Source organism: Globicephala melas, chromosome 8, assembly GCF_963455315.2.
Source record: "Globicephala melas chromosome 8, mGloMel1.2, whole genome shotgun sequence".
In the NCBI taxonomy this organism is placed as follows: Eukaryota; Metazoa; Chordata; class Mammalia; order Artiodactyla; family Delphinidae; genus Globicephala; species Globicephala melas.
The window spans coordinates 51,317,488-51,337,300 of record NC_083321.1 but is presented as its reverse complement, the minus strand read 5'-3'; the positions used below and the strand labels follow the sequence as shown (position 1 = coordinate 51,337,300).

The window sequence follows — 19,813 nt, the reverse complement described above, 5'->3', positions numbered from 1 at the left end:
CACCCCCAAACTGAGAAACTTTTAAAATATAATATACAAAATCAGTTGTGTTTCTGTACATCAGCAATGAATAATCCAAAAAGAAATTGAAAAGATGATTCCATTTACAATAGCATCAAAAAGAATAAAATACTTAAGAATAAATTTAACCAAAAAAGTACAGAACGTTTTCTCTGAAAACTATAAACCATTGTTGAAATAAATTAAAGAAGTTATAAATAAATGGAAAGATATCCCATGTTCATGGATTGGAAGACTTAATATTGTTAAGATCAGTTCCCCAAATTGATCTGTAGATTCAACATACTCCCTATATCACAGTCCCTGCTGGATTCCTTATGGAAATGGGCAAGCTAGTCCTAAAATTCATATGGAAATTTAAGGGACACAGAATAGGCAAAACAATCTTGAAAGGGAAGAAAAACATTCCCAATTTCAAAACTTACTACAAAGCTACAGTAAACAATACAGCACTGGTATAAGGATAGAAATAAAGATCAATAGAATAGAATTGAGAATCCAGAAATAAACCCATGTGCCAAGGATGCCAAGATGTCAAACGTGCCAAGATGGTTTAATCATAAGAATAGTCTTTTTTCAAGAAATGTGTTGGAACAACTGGATATCCACAAGCAGAAGACTGAAGTGGGACCCCCTTCCTCAGACCATATACAAAACTAACTCCAAATGGGTCCTATATCTAAATATAAGAGCTAAAACTATAAAAACTCTTAGAAGAAAACATAGTAAATTTTTATAACCTTCGATTAGGCAATGATTCCTTAGATATGACACCAGAAGTAGAAGCAACAAAGGAAAATATAAATTGGATTCATCAAAATTTAAAACTTTCCTTCTACAAACGATACCAAGAAAGTGAAAAGACAACCCACAGAATGTGAGAAAATATTTGCAAATCACAGATCTGATAAGAGACTTGTATCCAGAATATATAAAGAGTTCTTACAACTTAATAATATAAAGCAAATAACTCAATTAAAAATAAGCAAATGGGCTTCCCTGGTGGCGCAGTGGTTGAGAGTCCGCCTGCCGATGCAGGGGACACGGGTTCGTGCCCCGGTCCGGGAAGATCCCACATGCTGCGGAGCAGCTGGACCCGTGAGCCATGGCCACTGAGCCTGCGCGTCCAGAGCCTGTGCTCCGCAACGGGAGAGGCCACAACAGTGAGAGGCCCGCGTACCGCAAAAAAATAAAAGAAATAAGCAAATGATCTGAATAGATATATCTCTAAAGAAGATATACAAATGGCCAATAAGCACATGAAAGGTGTTTGATGTCATTAGCCATCAGGGAAATATAAATGAAAACTATAATGACATACCATTTCACATCCACTAGGATAGCTGTAATCAAAAAGACAAATTATCACAAGTGTTGGGGAGGATATGGAGAAATTGGAATCCTCATACATGGCTTGTGGGAATGTAGAATGGTGCAGCTGTTTTGAAAAACAGTCTGGCAGTTCCTTAAAAGGTTAAACATAGAGTAACCATATGATCCAGTACTTTCACTCCTATATATATACCCAAGAGAAATGAAAACATATGTCCACACAAAAACTTGTACATGATTGTTTGTAGCAGCATTATTCCTAATAACCAAAATTTAGAAACAACCCAAATGTCTATCAACTGATAAGTAGATAAACAAAATGTGATATATCTATACAATGGAAAATTATTCAGCCATGAAAAGGAATGAAGTACTGATATATGCTACCACATAGATTAAGCTTGAAAACATTATGCTAAATGGAAGAAGCTAGTCACAAAACATCACATATGTATGATCCCATTAATATAAAATATCTGGAATAGGCAAATCTGTAGAGACAGGAAGTAGATTAGCAGTTGCGTAGGGCTGGGAGGTTTGGGTGGAGGGTCAGGGGAGAGGAGGAAGTATGGAGTAATGGCTGTTAGGGGTAGGATTTCTTTTTAGAGTGATGAAAATATTCTAAAATTGATTGTGCTGATGGTTGCACAGCTCTGAATATATTAAAATCCATTGAATTGTACACTTTAAATGGGTGAATTCTTTGGTATGTGAATTATATCTCAATGAAGCTGTTATTTAAAAAGAAGAAGGGACTTTCCTGATGGTCCAGTGATTAAGAATCAGCCTTCCAATGCAGGAGACGCAGGTTTGATCCCTGGTTGGAGAACTAAGATCCCACATGCCGGGGGACAATTGAGCCCACACACCACGACTAGAGAGCCCATGTGCCACAACTACAGAGCCCATGCACTCTGGAGCCCACACGCACCACAGCTAAAGAGAAGCCTGTGCACCGCAATGAAGAGCCCGTGTGCCACAACGAAAGATCCCACGTGCCACAACTAAGACCCAACTAAGCCAAAAATAAATTAATTAATTTTTAAATGAATAAATATTAATTAATTAATTAATTAAAAACAAAAAGAAGATGATTATTGCTGGGATCAAGTTCTTGAATACCATGCTAAGGAACTTGAAATTTGTTCTAAAGATAAAAAAAGAGAAGCCAAAGCTAGAAAGGAATGATAGTAATTGAATAGGTTAGTATATGTTGAATGCTTAGAACAGTGCTTGGCACATAATAAGGACTCCATAAATGTTGTTATTGTTATTTCAGTTCTGTGTTTTTAAAAAATCACTGAGGCTATAATGTAGAGAATTTATAAAAGGGGAATGAATAAGACTGAAGACAGAATTTTCAGGAGATGATTATAATCCAAGCAATTGAGTCGATGAAGCCAGAACTGTGGTAGTGGGGATGGATTTGCGGTACCATGTCAGGAGGGTGATTTGTTTGTTGCCACGAATTTATTGTTTGTTTTCTCATTGGTTGGGAATTTATTTTGCCCCCATTTATTCCTGATAGAAGCAGTACCACAAGAAGCAAGGCATCACGCCATGAAGAGCATGTGCAGAACATCCGCCGATTCCATGAATCCCTGCAGCAGGGAGAGGCAATCTTGCCAAGTGATGACAAACTGACCACATCACCCTTTTCCTCCCATACTTCCATTCTGACTTCCCTCAGGTGAGGCTCTCTGCTGAGTAAAGACACAGGGAACCATAGTGGAGCGCAGGGTGAAGGGGCAAAGGCAACCTGCAGTACTGCTTTCTATCAGCTACCACCGCTCCGGGATGTTTAGCAAGGGCTTTCGTGTATGTTAGCTTCGAAGTGGACCTGGAGCCTCACAGGATTCCTCACAGATGAATCTGTCTCAGCTTGGGGCCTTCCAGTCCTTCAGGGGGCTATATTTCTGGTCCATCTATAAATATAGAAACTTTAGATTGGTCATCAAACTTAATAATAACCACCCTCACATCTACTGTACAATTTATGAAGCCTGATCCTGCCTGCTGTCTCACTGTCTTTATCCTCACAGCCACTGGATTCTTCCAGACCAGCATCTGTCCTGTTAATGCTTCCCTATCTCTTTCTTAGTTTAGTCAGCATCTAAGCCAGAAAAGCACTGTGAGAATTGAAAGGACCATTAGAGATCATTTGGATCAGCCCCTGGATTACCTAGTAAGAAGTGTGGTGCAATGGAAAGGACTTGGCTCCAGAGTCAGATAGACTTGATTTCCAATCCTGGCTCTGCCATTCCCAGCAGAGGAGACAGCCATGTTGCCATTATAATTATAACCATGTATGATAAGAGTTCCAGGTTTCCTGGCCAAGGATACATGGAGGAATGAGTAAGATAAGGTACATGGAAAGATATAAAGAAGTCACATTTGAACTGGTCTTTAAAGGAACAAGTCAACAAATATGAAGGGCATTCTGTGCAGAAAAAAAATGTGCTAAGGCCAGGAGCATGAAACAATAAGCCCAGTTTGGGGAGATACCAGCAGTGCAGTTAGGGTGAGGCTGAGCATAAGATGTAGGGAGCAGGGCAAGCTGTGTGGGAGTCAGTTCTTGAAGGGCCTTGAATGTCAGGCCAAGAGTTTGCACTTTTACAACAGTGATTCTCAAATGGAAAGTGATGGGGTCGGGAGGAAGAGAATGTGTAAAGTTTGAGGAAACAAATATAAAAAAGGATTTTATTTTTTGAAAAAACTAATCTATTATTTGATTTCATAAAACAAGCTCAGAATGAAAGATTGGCAAATCTTTTTTGGTGGGACATGGGTTAGAAAGGACTGAGCAGTCATGCTATAGACTGGGAAATTGCTCAAACTTATAAGAAAGTAATATGTTCAGATTCTCATTCTAGGAAGATGCTGGAGATTGGAGGCTAAGTAAAACCATCAACAGTGTGGCTGCATTTTATTGGTCCATTCAATTGACATACTTTAGCACCCACTGAGGAAGGAGAGAAAGAAACTCTCCTTCACCCTAGAGCAGTTTCTCTCAGCCTCAGCACTGTTGACATTTGGGCCAGATATTTTGCCTGTGGGGGCCTGTCCTGTGCATCGTAGGATATTTAGCAGCATCCCTGGTCTCTATCCACTAAATATTAGTAGCACCCCTCTCCCAGCTGTGACAACCAAAAATGTCTCCGTACATTGCCGAATATCCCCTTGGAGCTAAAACCATCAGGCTAAAAACCACTGCCCTGGAGGAGTGGTTCTCAAAATTTAGTGTGTGTCAGAATCACATGAAGAGCTTATTAAAACAGTTATTGCTGGGACCTACCCATACAGTTCTTGATTCAGTAGGTCTAGGATAGGGCCTGAGAATTTGCATTTCTGACAACTTCTCAGGTGATGCTGATGCTGCCAGTCCTAGAGCCAGGTTTTGAGAACCACTGCCGTAGACAAATTCTCTACGAAACAGAGATGAAACAAGATAATGTCAATTTTGCATTACTTCCTTGGGTTCATGGAGCCCTAAAGCAGTGTTTCATTTGAGTCACAGCAATCCTGTGAGGCCTGCAGGGCAAGTATTACCAAACTTTTCCCACAAATGAGGAATTTGCAGCTAGGTGTTAATAGGTTCTATACCCAGAACCTCTGACGAGGCCAGTTGGGTTTGCATATTTTCTAAAGTTTCACCAAGTTGACATTTGTCTGCATGTTCCTGCTACAGGTATTTATCTATGTGGCATAAACCCAGATATAGACACCTAAGTAAATCCACTATGATTTGATAGAGTTGTGGCTTCTAGTGATAGAATAAGGATCAGCTTTGTCCTCTCATTTAATTTACGTTTGACTCTAAGATATGCAGACTGTTCTTAACAAAAGGATAGAAAGACTTTCTGTTTACTTCACAGTTATTTAGTGTCTGCGTTGTGCAAGTTGTGCCAGGCACACTGAGTATACTAGAGAAATAGAGAAGTTTGAGATGTTATCTTCTATTACCAGACGCGCATGGCCTAGTTAGGGAAACTAAACTAACACATAATGAGAAAACTAAGGGAAAATCTAAGGCAGAAGGTTAGATGCCAAGAGTGAAGAAGTTTAAGGGAGAGGTGGCCTAATGACTTGGGGCAATGGACTTTGAAAAGGAGAAATACGAGCTGCACCCCTGAATAGGACAGGGACAGAGCAGGGAGCAGCTTGAACTCGGGTTCTAGCCTGCAGGGGTGTGAGGCAGAAATGAACCCAGTTGGGACAGAGCCCATGTACTATAATGGAAAAAGCATAAGTCTTGGAGTTCCAATTTCTGAGTAGCTGCATGCTACTTCTTACCCTAGACAAATCACTTAAATTCTCTGACCCTCACATTCCTTATTTGTAAAACAGTAATTACTGATCTCATCTGGTTGGATGAGAATTAAACAAGGTAATGTGTTTGAAAGCATAAAACGTAAAATCCTATGCAAGTGAAGGTGGTAATAGTTGGTGTGATTTCTCCTCGGAGTAGTAAGAATGAATGGGCCCCAATTAAAGGTTTTTGAATAGAAGATTTTTGTAAAGCCCATTTATTCATGTCTATTTATCCATTCAGCATTCATTTATTTTGTGCCAAGCACTGTGCTGGGTGCAGTAGATGTAAAGGAACCAGCACAGAGTTCACATCACATCAAGGGAAATTGATGTGAAACAAACAAATGATATGGTTGAAGAGTACAGAAAGACTAGAGCACAGAGGAGAGGCCCTTAAACCAACTTAGAGAGTCAGGGAAGGCTTGCTGGAAGAGGTCACTTGCTTGAAGGTCACTTGCTTGAACCATTCCATCAGGAATGGTTAAAAGGTAGCAGAGGTCAGTGCTAGTCCAGAGTAAGGGGAAGTGAGGACTGGAATGATGATAAGAATGGTTCCCTATAAGGAGGTAGAATACTTGCTGGACATCAGAAGAGGAATCCCATTAGCCAGATAGAGGGGGAAAATGTTGTCCCCGGCAGTGGAATTGTAGTCAGAGAGGTGAAGGATGAATTGGTGGATTGGAGAGAGAGGGGCCCTGCTGTTAATAGACCAAGTGAGAGATGCTAAGGTCCTAGCTCAAGCAATGGAAGGTCAGAGGAACATAAAAGATGCTCATAATCCCAGTGAATGACGCTTTTTTCTTCTCCCCTTCTTCTTTTGCAGGAGGAATCTGAGTGAGCTAGATCAGATCCAGCAGTACTTCAGCCAGAAGCTCACCAAGCCTTTACTTCCCCTCAGTCCTCAGACCCATACTGCCATCTCGCAGTGCCAAGAGAGTCAGGGGGACCATCTTCGGCCAGGAGCCAGCAGCCTAGACCCCGAAAGCCATTGCATCCTGGAGAAATCCAATAACCTGGTGTTGCAAGTCAGCTCGTTAATCACGGGTATGGCTCAGGGCCGCTCTTGATGAGGAGTTATGGTCATGGGTACTTATTCAAAAAGCATTTGAATGTGTGCCTTCAGACAAGTCTTTATGGCAAATAGAGACCAACAGCTTTCACCATCTTTCTTACTTACTTATTTACTGTCTTCCTTTTGAAAGGAGAGACGTAGTAGCGTGGCACTGGGACATGTGCAATGGAAAGAACATGGGACTGAGAGGCAGGGGACCCAAGTCGAGTCCTTGGTGGGTTTGTGGCACGGACTTAACTGTTTGACTCTGAGCATACCCTTTCCCTTCTTGAGCTTCAGTTTCCCCAACCAGAAAAAGGGGAATGGATTAGATGAGTTCTTCAGTGGCAGTTCGTGAACTTGTGCCACTCTATTTTCAGAAAAACTCAGCTACAAACATATTTCAGATTTTAATTCTCAGAGGCCAGAAGACTACACTTTTAGCAAGCACCCCAGATGATTCTAGGTGTTGGTGGTCCATAGTCTACCCTTTGAAAAGCGCCCTTAAGTGGTGGTTCTCACTTTGACTGTATTGATATCATTCAGGGAGATTTTTTTTTTTCTTGGCCACACCGCGATCTTAGCTCCCCGACCAGGGATTGAACCCGGACCCTCAGCAGTGAAAGCACAGGGAATTCCCGGGATCATTTGTCTCAAGCAGAATGTGTAGATTCTACACAGGAATGAATAAGTTCAGTTTTTTCTCTTTAAAGGGAAAGCAAGCCACCATGGTTGATATTAGACACAAACCTTCCTGCCCTCTTCTCCCAGATACCTAACCTTTTGGTAGCCAGGACCACAGAAGTGTACTCTGTGTTTGGCTTCCACTTACTGTTTATTGAGCCAACTGTGCCAGGCATTACTGTGTCACTAGTTCTGGCAGGATACAGTGGTGGACAAGACAGGCATTGTCTGTGCTTTCATCAAGCATGCATTCTATAGTCAACCAAAGAAGCTGCCCCCCAGAAAGAAAGCATAAGAGCAAAACAGAGGGAGGCTTGTCTGGGGTGGAGGTGAGAGTGGATAAGGAGAACCCCTTTAAAGGTCATATTAAAAGAGGAGAGTGGGGAGAATCAAAGGCTTGAAGCCAAAGGGCCTTGAAGGCAAGCTTAGTAGTTTAATCTTTATCCTGGAAGAAAAAGGGGAGTTCTAAGCAAGGGGATGACGGAAGGAGAACTGATTTTCACAAGGAGAGGATGAATTTTGAAAGGAGTTACTGAATGCCTATATATGTGCTACACAATGTATGCCTATTTATCTCATATATTTTTCACCATAACGCTGTGAAAAAGGTGGTGTTTTATCACATTTTAAAGATAAACAGACTCAGGGTAGTTTGCTCGTAACCACAAAATTGACAAGTGACAGTAGAGATTTGAACCCAAGCCTGACTGGCTCCAAAGCCTGTGCTCTTTCCAGCACACCATGCCGCCTCCATTTTCTTCACAAATCTCCACAGCCTTATCATTTGGTTGATGGGTATTTCTTTGCTTTTATTTTCCAAATAAAATAGTTCTAATAGCTGTCATCAAATAGGTAAATAAGTGGATTCTCATTTTGGTTTTTAATATAGGTAATTACTGAAGTAAATGGAAGCATGAACATTCCTACCAGGACTCCCAGCTCCCAAGAATTCCTGAGCATGAGCAGATAGTCTCTGAAAGTGTTTCCACAGACGTAACCACAGCTATAAATGGATTAGATTTTGGTCCTCTGATATTAGAATAAAATGCTAGAAATTGTACCGCCTTGAATATAGTTTCACTGACTCTTGGGGGCAAATTAACTATTATCTTCAAGGTTTGTTCAAAGGTCTGATTGCAAGACTACATCTGAAACTAGAAGCTAATGTGGGAAAGTTGAGTGGTCTGGGGCCCTACCTTGTAGTAAGAGTGATATCTGTTACTGTTTAGATCTGCAGACTATCACCCGGAACTCCCAAGGATCTTTGCGTTCTCACCAAGCGAGGAGTAGAAGCAGAGAAGTCACCACCCTCCCAGATGCTCAGGACATAGCCACGCAAGAACGAAGCACAACTCCAGACCTGCCATTGGCAAGAGCTCCAGATGAGGGCAGAAACTCCCCACCTCCCTCTACTCTTGAAGAGACTTCAGGTGGAAGAGGAATGCTTCACGAGGCCCTGGGGCACAGGGTACCCACCACAAGAATGCAGAGCAGTGAGGACACCAGGGCAGGCCTGGCCTACAGTGATGAGGACTATGAAGAAGACATCATTGAGCCCAGGGCCCTCAATGAGGTCACCACCGTGACAGACAAAACTAGCCCTTGGTCCAGTTTCATGTCAGATGCAAGTGAGATCATCAGCCCTCAGCCTGATGAGGGGCAGAGGGAAGGCCCCTCTTGTCCTTCAGAGCCTTTCCCCAGAGAGGAGCTCAAGGTCAGAAGTAGCTTTCTGTCCAGCCCGGAAAGGACTGTTAACCCCCACTTGCATAGGCAGGGCTCTCCTAGCCAAAGTATTGTTCCTTGTGAGGACATGGCCTGTAAGGCCAGGATTGGAGAGCCTGCCTCAGCAGGCCCTCAGCTCAGCTCCCATGTGACACTCTCAGGAGCCCAACAGAGCAAAACCTGTGTTGGGTGGCACTCACCAAAGGCAGGCCAGGACCAGGAGCCCAAGCCAGAGGCCCAGGCTGAGAAGGAAGTGGCCTCTGATGAGCTAAGTGACTCTGCTGATAGCTCTGAGAAGCTCCCTCTACACCCAGCCTCCCAGAGCAGAAGGGAAAACCATAAGCAGCCACCCATCAACTGCCCTGACATCAGGCAGAAGCAGCAGACATCTGGGTCAGAGGTGTCCACGAAGCAGAGCATCCTTCTGTATCCTTTGGTGTTTCCCCCAGGTAGCCCCTTAAGCCATCTCTAGGCATTTTGGGTGCTGGTGCTTAGGCCAGCCGCATGAGCGTGAGCATTGTCCCCCCTCATAGAATGCACTCAGGGGCATGGGGAGCCCCTTCCTGCTGAAGACTCACCTGTACTGATCAGGTGCTACGATTCTACCATTATCATCAGGCCTCTGAAGTATAATGCTTCGTACTGGGTTTAGATGTTGGTAGTACATTCATTAGCCTATCCTAGCCTGATTTATCTGATTAATCTCTGGGTATTTTACACCTGAAGGCAAAGTTCTGCATCTAAGGAATGAGACCATTAATCTCAGTTGAAATTTCAGGGGAGGATATAGAGAAAGAAGAGTCCTACCACGGATTGAGCATTTACCGTGTGCCAGGCACTTTACATACATTTTGCATTCGGCCACACAAGTCTTTAAAGTTGGTATCATTTCTATTTTGCATGTAATGAAATGGAGACTCAGAGTTTTAGTGACTTGCCTAATTAACTTTTTTTAAGGGCAAGTGATGGGTCCAAGGGGAGGGGAAAGTGAGCACTGTTGAAATGGTCTTACCCAAGCCCCCCCAGGATGGCAGTGTTGATGGGGAGAGGGGCATCTGACATTCCCCCTCTTCCTCCTTTGAAATGCAGATGGGCATGTTATGGGGAAAGGAAACCACTTGGGACCATCAGTAGCCCTCACATCTGTAGCCTAACCAGCTGATCACATCAGCTCACCTGATATCAACAATAAGCAGGGGTTATTGCAGGGCTGGTGGGTGAAGCAGGCTGCCTTTGTAGTGCTTTGCAGTCCTTTCTCCACTAGAAATCAGGGGGCCTGACTTCGACCATTCGGACCCAGCTCTTACTACTTGTGTAACATCAAGCGTATAGTTTAACCTTTCTGAGCCTCGATTTCTTCACCTATAAGATGGAGGTAATAATCCCTTACCCACCAGACTGCACATTCCCAAGGAGGTCAAGGACCTTGTCTTTCTCCATGTCCCCAGACATGACACACAGAAAGGATCAGTAAATATAGATTGAAATGAGCTATCAGTTTCACAGGATTCTTGAGAAAATCAAATGAGTGGGAACATTTGTACGTACCACACAGATGTGATTCTTGATGCAAGGCAGAGAGAAACCTGAGGGTAGGGGGTATGGGCTCAGGAGAGGCTTAAAGCGTGAAATGGCTAGAGGCTGAGCACTGAAAGCAGAGTGCCTCGGTGTTCTTTCCTGGCCTCATTCTTCCTGGCTTCTGATGTTTCTGCCTCTGCAGTCGATTTAGTTGTGCTCAGAATTTATGGTCAGTGGAGGAGCAGTCACATGTGCCAGGTCCTAAGGGCACTGCTTTAATTCGGGCCTTCCCGACTACTCATTCTTTCAAAAAGTGAGTATTGCCAGGCCTGGTGCTGTGTAATGACGACAGAGATTTGAATCAGACCTTACCTCGAGAAGTTCCCGTTATGAGGTAGGAGACAGGTAATGACAGTAACAGTAAATAGGCAGTGATAAATAGCCTTTATTGTTCTAAGGCATGGACAAAATGCTAGGGAACAAGAGGTGGAAGCTGCCATAACTCTGGAGGTATCCCAGAGAGACAGTAGAGCTGGACGTCAAAGATGAATAGCCATTCTGTAGGCAGGGACAAGAACGTTCTAGTCACAGCGAACTGTGTGCGCAGAGGCGTAGCCACTTGAAGGAGCCTAGCCTGTGGGCAGAAGTCACTGTGGTTAGAGCCCCCAGATAAGAGGGATGGTGAGGGGTGAAGCTGGGCTGGATCTGAAGGGGCCTTTTATATCTGGCTAAGGTACTTGGACTCTGTCTTGTTAGCAGATTAAACGTCAGTTTCCTTATCTTTAAATAAATAAGTAATAACAGTAGTTTTCTTGTGGGGTTGTTGTGAAAATTGAATTAACAATGTAAACTACCTAGCATAGTGCCTGGTGCGTAAATAGTGTTCAGTAAATGTTAAGCAAGCGTATGATTGGTCAGATTTACATATTAGAAAATTCTCCCAGTGCCTTGTAGAGGGTGGATTAGGTCAGTGGAGACCAGAAGCAAGGAGACCAGGTAGGAAACTTGCAGTAATAATGAAAGATGAAGAAAGTCTGACCTAAAGCATAGACTGTTTTATGATGAGGAAAAGGAGGAGGGATCTGAGAGGATTAGATAGGGGCAGGGTGAGAAAGAGGAAAATAGAAGTATGACTGAGAGATTTCTGTCACAAGTTAGGTCATTTACTAGGTAGGAAATAGCAAATGAAGGCAGACAGTTTGGAGGGAAGAGGCAGATTTCTATTTTGCACATATGCCGGTGAGACGTCCAGGAGGAAATGCAGGCCCGGAGTTCAGGATGAGATCAGCTATAAAGGTAGATATCTCTGGAAACAGACAAGAACAGCAAGGAGACAGGGAAAGGGAGAGCCACACAAGACAGAGCCCTGAGGATCACCAGTACGTGAGGGCAGGGGGAGCAGACGCGCCCATGGTGGAGGTGGAGGAGGGCCGGCGAGAGAGATGGGAGCGGCAGGGTTTCGGGGAGTGATGGTCAGCACCCTGATGCTTAAGACAAGTCCAGCACAATGTGGACTGACATGTATTCGCTGGCTTTAGCATTAGGAGGACAGTGCAGAGGTGGGGATGGAAAGCAGATTTCAGTAGGTGTGAGGGAACCAGTGGTGACTTTTCCCCCTCAACTGGGGAGACAGGAAGGGCTGACATTTACTGAGTACATGCTATGTGTCAGGCACCATTCTAAGCACTTTGTATATATAATGTCATTTAATTCTCAAAACAAAAGGTACAATTATTATATCCATCTTACAGGTGAAGGAACAGGCACAAAGTGTGAACTTTTGTGAAGGTACCATCTAATAAGTGACACAGGTTACTGTTGGAGCAAGACCCTTAGAAAGACAGGTGGTGCTGGGCTGAGCAGGGGAGCTTGGTGTTTCAGCACACCCTGGGCACCTCCCAGCCAAGCTGACTGTCATGCTGAGTCCTCAGCAGTCAGAGCGTGACAGCAAATAGGTCCTACCTCACCGGGGCCTCTGAGGAAGGCTGAGGTCAAAGGGCTCTTTCCTTTCAGGATCTCCAACTCCATCCCCACCTCTCTGTAGAAAAATCAGGGACTTGAGCCAAAGCAGGAAATGATACATTTCATTCATTCAGTAGATATTTATTGAACATTTATTGTGTCTCGGGTACTATGCTAGGTGACAGGAATATAATGTGAAAGAGAGCTCATCTTTGCCCTCCTCGAGTTCGAAGTCTAGCATGGAAGAACAGTGATAGACCAGTTTGCATCAGAACCATACTTCGCTTATTGAACAGAAACAAATAGCCCATCAAAATAGTCCCCTCCTAAACTGAATCATTGCTTTGACTGAACAAATTTGTGGAACACTGTGTTCTCAACACAGTACTGGGTACCTCCAGAGGATATGGAGAAGTGCAAGATACAGCACCCGACTTCTAGGGCTCATGTCCAGGTGGTGGATCAGCTGTGCCTACTTATACAGAGCCCTCGTTTCTGGATGTGAGCACAGAACACCCAGGAGGACAGGCCCTCCTTCAATGCCAGGCAGCACCTTCCAGCCTAAGATGCTGCCCTGGAGCCACCTTCCCACCCCTACCCTGTCAGGTTTTGGCCAGCAGGCCCTCGGCAAGTACCACCCAGTGCTTGCTACCTGCCAGCCTCATGGGGCTCTAGGGAAGTAGTGAGGTGACTGAAGGAAATACACCGCCTCTGCCTTTGAGAAGCTTAGGGAATATTGGGGGAAACAAATTGAGAGTCATATCAGACTAAATAAGCATTAGCTGGGCTTCCCTGTGGTTAAGAATCAGTGGTTAAGAATCCACCTGCCAATGCAGGGGACACAGGTTCGCGCCCTGGTCCGGGAAGATCCCACATGCTGCGGAGCAACTAAGCTGGTGCACCACAACTACTGAGCCTGCGCTCTAGAGCCCGTGAGCCACAACTACTGAGCCTGCCTACCACAACTACTGAAGCCTGTGTGCCTAGAGCCCGTGCTCCACGCCAGAGAAGCCACCACAATGAGAAGCCCGCTCACCTCAACGAACAGTAGCCCCCGCTCTTTGCAACTAGAGAAAGCCCATGCGCAGCAACGAAAACCCAACGTAGCCAAAAAAAAAAATTAAAAAAAAAAAAAAGCATTAGCCTGTGTTTCAGACTGGGCACTAGACTAGGAAAGGAGGGGTCACTGTGGCTGAGATTTAGAGGAGGGTTCTGGGAGGAGGCGGGATCTGAAGTGACCCATAAGTATAGACCAATTTGTTAGGAGTTGCAGAGCCTTCCAGGCAGCGGGAACCACTTGAGCAAAGGATTCATGGGCAGGAATAAGTTGGAGGGAAACAAAGGGTTGGTAGAGGTCAGAGGAGATGCTTGTCTGGGGAAGATTTCTAGGTATTTGTGTCCCTTAACTACCTTTATAGCCCAGAGCCCATTGTGGTGCCCAACTTCTTTTTACCTCCCCAGCAGTTGGAGGCCTCCCTGCGGATGCTCTCTCTCTCTACAGCTTTGCCACCACCAGCCACAGCAGATCAGGTAAGAGGACACCTGGCCGACCTCCTGTTTCCTATAGAGTCATAATCTCTTTCATGAAAGCATACAGAATGCAGAGTGGCCCCGGCCATGCTCCTGGAAAGGCAGCAGCAGTGGTCACTCTCCAAGCTTGTGCTGAGCGTATCCTGTGGGCCCAGCAGTGGGAGGAGCTCGGGAAAAGTGAGGAAGAGCAAATGTGTTAAGTGCAAGGGCATCATCAGCTGAGATGACAGGTAGAAGAAATAGCACAGAAGTGTAAAAACAGGACTCAGCTAAGAAACACATACTGAGTGCTGTGGGAGCTCCAACTAAGCAAAGATGGGTTTGAATGGAGGAAGCTTCAAACAGGAGGTCCCACCTCGGGAGACCGTGGCAGATGAGTAAGGTCTGGATGAAGAGAGTAACAGAGTGTTAGACCTATTTGTTGTTTACAGAATACCTCGTAACTATTCGTCATGCAGCTGAGTTAGGTGGTTGGAACCTTGGTGCAAATCCTAGCTGTGCTCTCTTCTGCCTTGACACAGCACTGGACCTTTCTCGCAGGTGGCACGGAAATAATATCTGCTTCTCTAATCATTCAGCATATATTTACTGAGTACCTGTGCTGTATCAGGCATTGTGCTAGGTGCTGAGCATGCAGTAGTAAATAAGGCAAATTCCCTGTCTTAACGGAGTACAAACAGTAAACAAAAAATATTTACAAATTGTGATGAGTCCTAGATGCTCGGAGAAAGAACAGGCTTTCCCTGAGGAGGCAGTGTTTAAGCTGAAAACGATGATCATGGTGGTGCTTGCCAGGTACCCAGCACTGTTTGAAGCACTTTAGGTTAACTCCTTTAATTCAGCAACGTGATGAAGTACATACTTTTATCCCTATTTTAAGATGAGAAAACTGAGGCACAAAGCGATTAAGTAACTTGCCTCACACAGGTAGTTAAGTGGTAGAACCAGAATTAGAACCCAAGCAGTCTGGTTTCAAAATCTGTGTTCCTAACTACTGTGCTGTACTGAGGAGGAGACACAAAGCCCCTGCCTCATGGAGCTTTTATTTTATTTTTAATTCTCCTTTTTATTATTTGGGCATGCAGTTTATAAGAGTAAATGAAATCTTGGAGTAAATTTCTATTGGTTGTACAGTTGCGATGGTTAGGCTCATCTCATCTCACCAACAGTCCAATGAAGACTTTTTTTCTTTTTATTTAATTTTTATCTTAGATTGAAGTATTGTTGATTTAAAATGTTAGTTTCAGGTGTACAGCAAACTGGTTCAGTAATACATATACACATATCCATATTTTTTCAGATTCTTTTCCTGTATAGGTTATTATAGAATATTGAGTAGGGTTCCCTGTGCTATACAGTAGATCCTTATTGATTATCCATTTTGGGTTTTTTTTTAATATTTATTTGGCTGTGCCTGGTCTTAGTTGTAGCACACAGGATCTTCGTTGCTGCGTACAGGATCTTTCAGTTGAGGCATGTGGGATCTTTAGTTGCGGCATGTGAGATCTTTAGTTGCGGCATGTGAACTCTTAGTTGTGGCATGTGGGATCTAGTTCCCTGACCAGGGATTGAATCTGGGACCCCTGCATTGGGAGCACAGAGTCTTAGCCACTGGATCACCAGGGAAGTCCTGATTATCCATTTTATATATAGTAGTGTGTGTATGTTAATCCCAAACTCCTAATTTACCCCTCCCCCTGCCACCTTTCCTCTTTGGGAACCATAAATTTGTTTTTGAAGTCTGTGAATCTAATTCTGTTTTATAAATAACTTCATTTGTATTGGTTTTTTTAGATTCCACATGTAAGTGAAATCATATGATATTTGTCTTTGTCTGAGTTACTTCACTTAGTATGATAATCTCTAGGTCCATCCATGTTGCTGCAAATGGCATTATTTCACTCTTTTTTATGGCTGAGTAATATTCCATTGTATATATGTACCACATCTTCTTTATCCATTCCTCTGTTGATAGACGTTTAGGTTGCTTCCATGTCTTGGCTACTGTAAGTAGTGCTGCAATATATATATATATATATATATATATATATATATATATATATATATTGCAGCACTAGTTACAGTTGCACTATATATTGATATATATCTCCAGAGAAAACCATAATCCGAAAGGATACATGCAACCCAATGTTCATTGCAGCACTACTTACATACACACACACACACACACACACACACACACACACACACACACACACACACACACACACACACACACACACACACACACACACACACACACACACACATATATATCCAGGAGTGGATTACTGGATCATATGGTAGTTCTATTTTTAGTTTTTTAAGGAGCCTCCATACTGTTCTCCATAGTGGCTGTACCAATTTACATTCCCACCAACATACATTCCCACCAACAGTGTAGGAGTGTTCCCTTTTCTCTACACCCTCGCCAGCATTTGTTGTTTGTAGTCTTTTTGATGATGGCCATCCTGACCGCTGTAAGGTTGATATCTCATTGTGGCTTTGATTTGCATTTCTCTAATAATTAGCCACGTTGAGCATTTTTTCATGTGCTTTTTGGCCATCTGTATGTGTTCTTTGGAGAAATGTCTATTTAGATCTTCTGCCCATTTTTTGATTGGGTTGTTTGGTTTTTTTGATGTTGAGCTTGAGCTGTTTGTATATTTTGGATATTAATCCCTTGTCGGTCACTTCATTTGCAAATATTTTCTCCCATTTTGTGGGTTGTCTTTTCGTTTTGTTTATAGTTTCCTTTGCTGTGCAAAAGCTTTTAAGTTTAATTAGGTCCCATTTGTTTATTTTTGTTTTTATTTTCATTACTCTAGGAGGTGGATTGTGGAGCTTTGAAAAAAACAATTTGAGAGAATAATACATGCTATGAGCAAAATGTATTAGCTTATTTGTTAATTATAATAGCCAACCCCTATGTAATGCTTACCGTGCACTAGACATTATTCTAAGCATTTTACATGTGTAAACTGATTTAATTCTCCCAAGAACCCAATAAGAGGGGTACTATTGTTATCCCCATTTAATAGATGAGAAAACTGAGGTTCCCATATGGAACTTCCCATACAGACTTACAAGGTATTATAGTTTCTATTCTGTAGAAACTGAGACACATAAAGGTTAAGTAGGTTGTCACCTACCCAGGGTCTCCCAACCAGTATGACTGCAAACTCTGTGCTTTCCGTTGCACCACTTTAAAATCATGACACTTGGCTTACGGTATATTTTTCTAGCTAATTTGCCTTCTTTATATAGGTTTCATTTTGCAGTTAACGTTTAAACATTTTTTAATGCTCTTCCAGGGCCTACTTTGATGACAGATGGGGTCAGTCCAGAAGTATCCTGGGAGCCTAGGGGTATAGTCCTAAAGAGAAGCCATAAGATGTCTAGTTCTTTTACTGGTTTCCTTCCCCACTTCTCCCCCAGCTTCCCCAGCATCATTTTGAGGACACCTCATTTCTTTGGCACATTGATAAGTGTAAATTCCCACACATCTCAGGTTTTATCAAATTTGTATTCCTGTCCTAGAGGAGGAGAGGTGCCAGTCCCCACCAGAAGCTCTGCATTTCCGTGGCCTTATTTCTACTCTGGTTCAGGTCACCAGTTCATCTCCTTCTACTCTGCATCTTCCCTTGCATGCCCCATGTATTCACGTGAGCACTTATGCTAGGGTAGCAGGGCTGTGTCCAGCACCAAGCACAAGCTTTTGAACAAGACATCTATGATATGAAATACTGAATCTGCGACGTGGCTAAGTGATCTTGGGCAAGTGACTTGACCTTTCTGAGTCTTGTTTTTTTTTAAAGTAACATCAGGCTAATAGAATTCTTACCTAATAAGAGGATGACAAGAATTACCCTAGAGGAAAAACGCAGACACTGTTAGTTTCCTTTCCCTCTTCCCCTCCCAGCCAAGTGGGTGAGATGTGCCTTGTAGGAAGGGAGGTCTGTGAGTCACTGTGTCTGAGCTGTCAGCTCTCAACTACCAAATGGAACTGCTGTTCCTGCTTTTGTGCTGTTCCTGCTTTTGTGTTTCTGCCTTCATGATGTGCCAGCTCCTGGGGGGACTTATTATCTTTGATCTATTAAACATAAGATACAAAGGGTGGGAGAGGGATGTAATAATGTTTACTTCAGTTAAAGGGCAAGTCTAGTTTTGAGAAGATACAGTCTCATACACTTCGTAGCCTTTTCTCTTTCTTGCCCACAGCAAAACTCCATTGTTTGTCTGCTGCTCTCAGGAACAGCTCCCTCCTCAGGACCTTATTCGGGGTCCTAGTTAGGGTAGCCAGTCATCACAGTTCACCCGAGCTGTCTCATTTTCAGCATTGAAAGTCCCACGATCCAGGAAACATCAGGGTGTTCGTTGTCCTCACTGGTGATGAGCCTTTCTCACTACTTGATGTGTTTGTAGCAGCACGTTTTCTGCAACTTATGCTCTTGGCTTCATTCCTTCTTCACACCCTGGTCTCAGTTTATTACCATTTCCCTTCAGCATGAAGAACTTCCTTTAGAATTTCATGTAGTGCAGACCTACTGGGAGCTGATGCTCTCAGCTTCAATTGGCTGAAATGTATTTTGCCTTCATTTTTCAAAGATACTTTTTCACTGGATATAGAATTCTAACTTGAATTGTGTTTGTTTTAGCATTTTATTCATTCATTCATTCATTTTAAATTTTGGGCACGCCGTGCAGCTTGTGGGATCTTAGTTCCCCAACCAGGGATTGAACCCTGGCCCTCAGCAATGAAAGCTCCACATCCTAACTACTGGACGGCCAGGGTATTACCTGTTTTAGCATTTTAGAACTATCACTCCACATTCTACTGACCTCCATTGTTTCTGATGAGAAGCAGCTATCATCCTTATTGTTGTTGCCCGGAATGTTATGTGACCTTTGTTCTTTGGCTACTTTTAAGATTTTTTTCTTTGGTTTTCAACAGTTTGACTATGATGTTCACAGTTGCAGAGGCTGGGAATAGGATGGGGGAGGAAGAGCACATAGGTCTATTCAACAGTATTAACAATGCTTTAGTTCTTAGGTTGGGTTGTGGGTTTATTGATGTTCATTTTTATCATGCTTCATAATTTAAATATGTTAGTATTCTTTGGTATATTACACCATGAAATCACAAAATCGTATGTAATTTAAATTGTAAGAATGATTGAATGGTGACAAAATGGAGACACCAAGTCCTTCCATAGATTTGGCTGTGAATATGGATCAGAAGTATAGGATAGCGGGTGGGGTAGCATCTGAGATAAGGTAAGTTTTTTTGGTTTTTTGTTTTGTTTTTTTTTATTTGGGAAAGGCTTCAGCTTTTTCTGTACAGCAGTGCAGTGACCAGTAGAGAAAAGAAGAAGGGAAGATGCAGGAGAGGGAGAGAATAGAAAGACTAGTCCCTGGATCCAGAGCACATGTGGAGATATTAGCCTGTTGAGAAGAAAAAGAAAACTCACCCTATAGCATACAAGCATACAGGCAGACAGAGAAGATGGGTGCTAAAGCAGGTAGGATTAGATTTGGTGATAGAGTTTCCCATTTGATGGAAGCTTCTATTTTCTCTTATGTCCATTTATTTATTTATTTATTTTGGCCATGCCATTTGGCATTCGATATCCTAGTTGCCCGACCAGGGATCGAACCCACACCCCTGGCATTGGAAGCACA

The 19,813-nt window shown here is 43.1% G+C and overlaps 1 protein-coding gene and 1 long non-coding RNA gene across 3 annotated transcripts in view; one reads left to right on the top strand and one right to left on the bottom strand.

Moving 5' to 3' along the window:
• The window catches only part of LOC132597685 (uncharacterized), a 117,405-nt gene that overhangs the window by 55,691 nt on the left and 41,901 nt on the right, over nucleotides 1-19,813 (bottom strand). The window lies entirely within an intron of this gene.
• The window catches only part of C2CD3 (C2 domain containing 3 centriole elongation regulator), a 128,428-nt gene that overhangs the window by 98,679 nt on the left and 9,936 nt on the right, over nucleotides 1-19,813 (top strand). Inside the window, exons 29-32 of one of the 2 annotated variants that reach the window (XM_030836095.2) lie at nucleotides 2,882-3,043; nucleotides 6,488-6,708; nucleotides 8,629-9,547; nucleotides 14,020-14,131. In XM_030836095.2, the coding sequence (XP_030691955.1) occupies nucleotides 2,882-3,043; nucleotides 6,488-6,708; nucleotides 8,629-9,547; nucleotides 14,020-14,131 (1,414 nt within the window). Of the gene's footprint in view, nucleotides 1-2,881; nucleotides 3,044-6,487; nucleotides 6,709-8,628; nucleotides 9,571-14,019; nucleotides 14,132-19,813 lie in introns of both variants that reach the window. The other variant, XM_030836098.2, reaches the window with a different exon arrangement.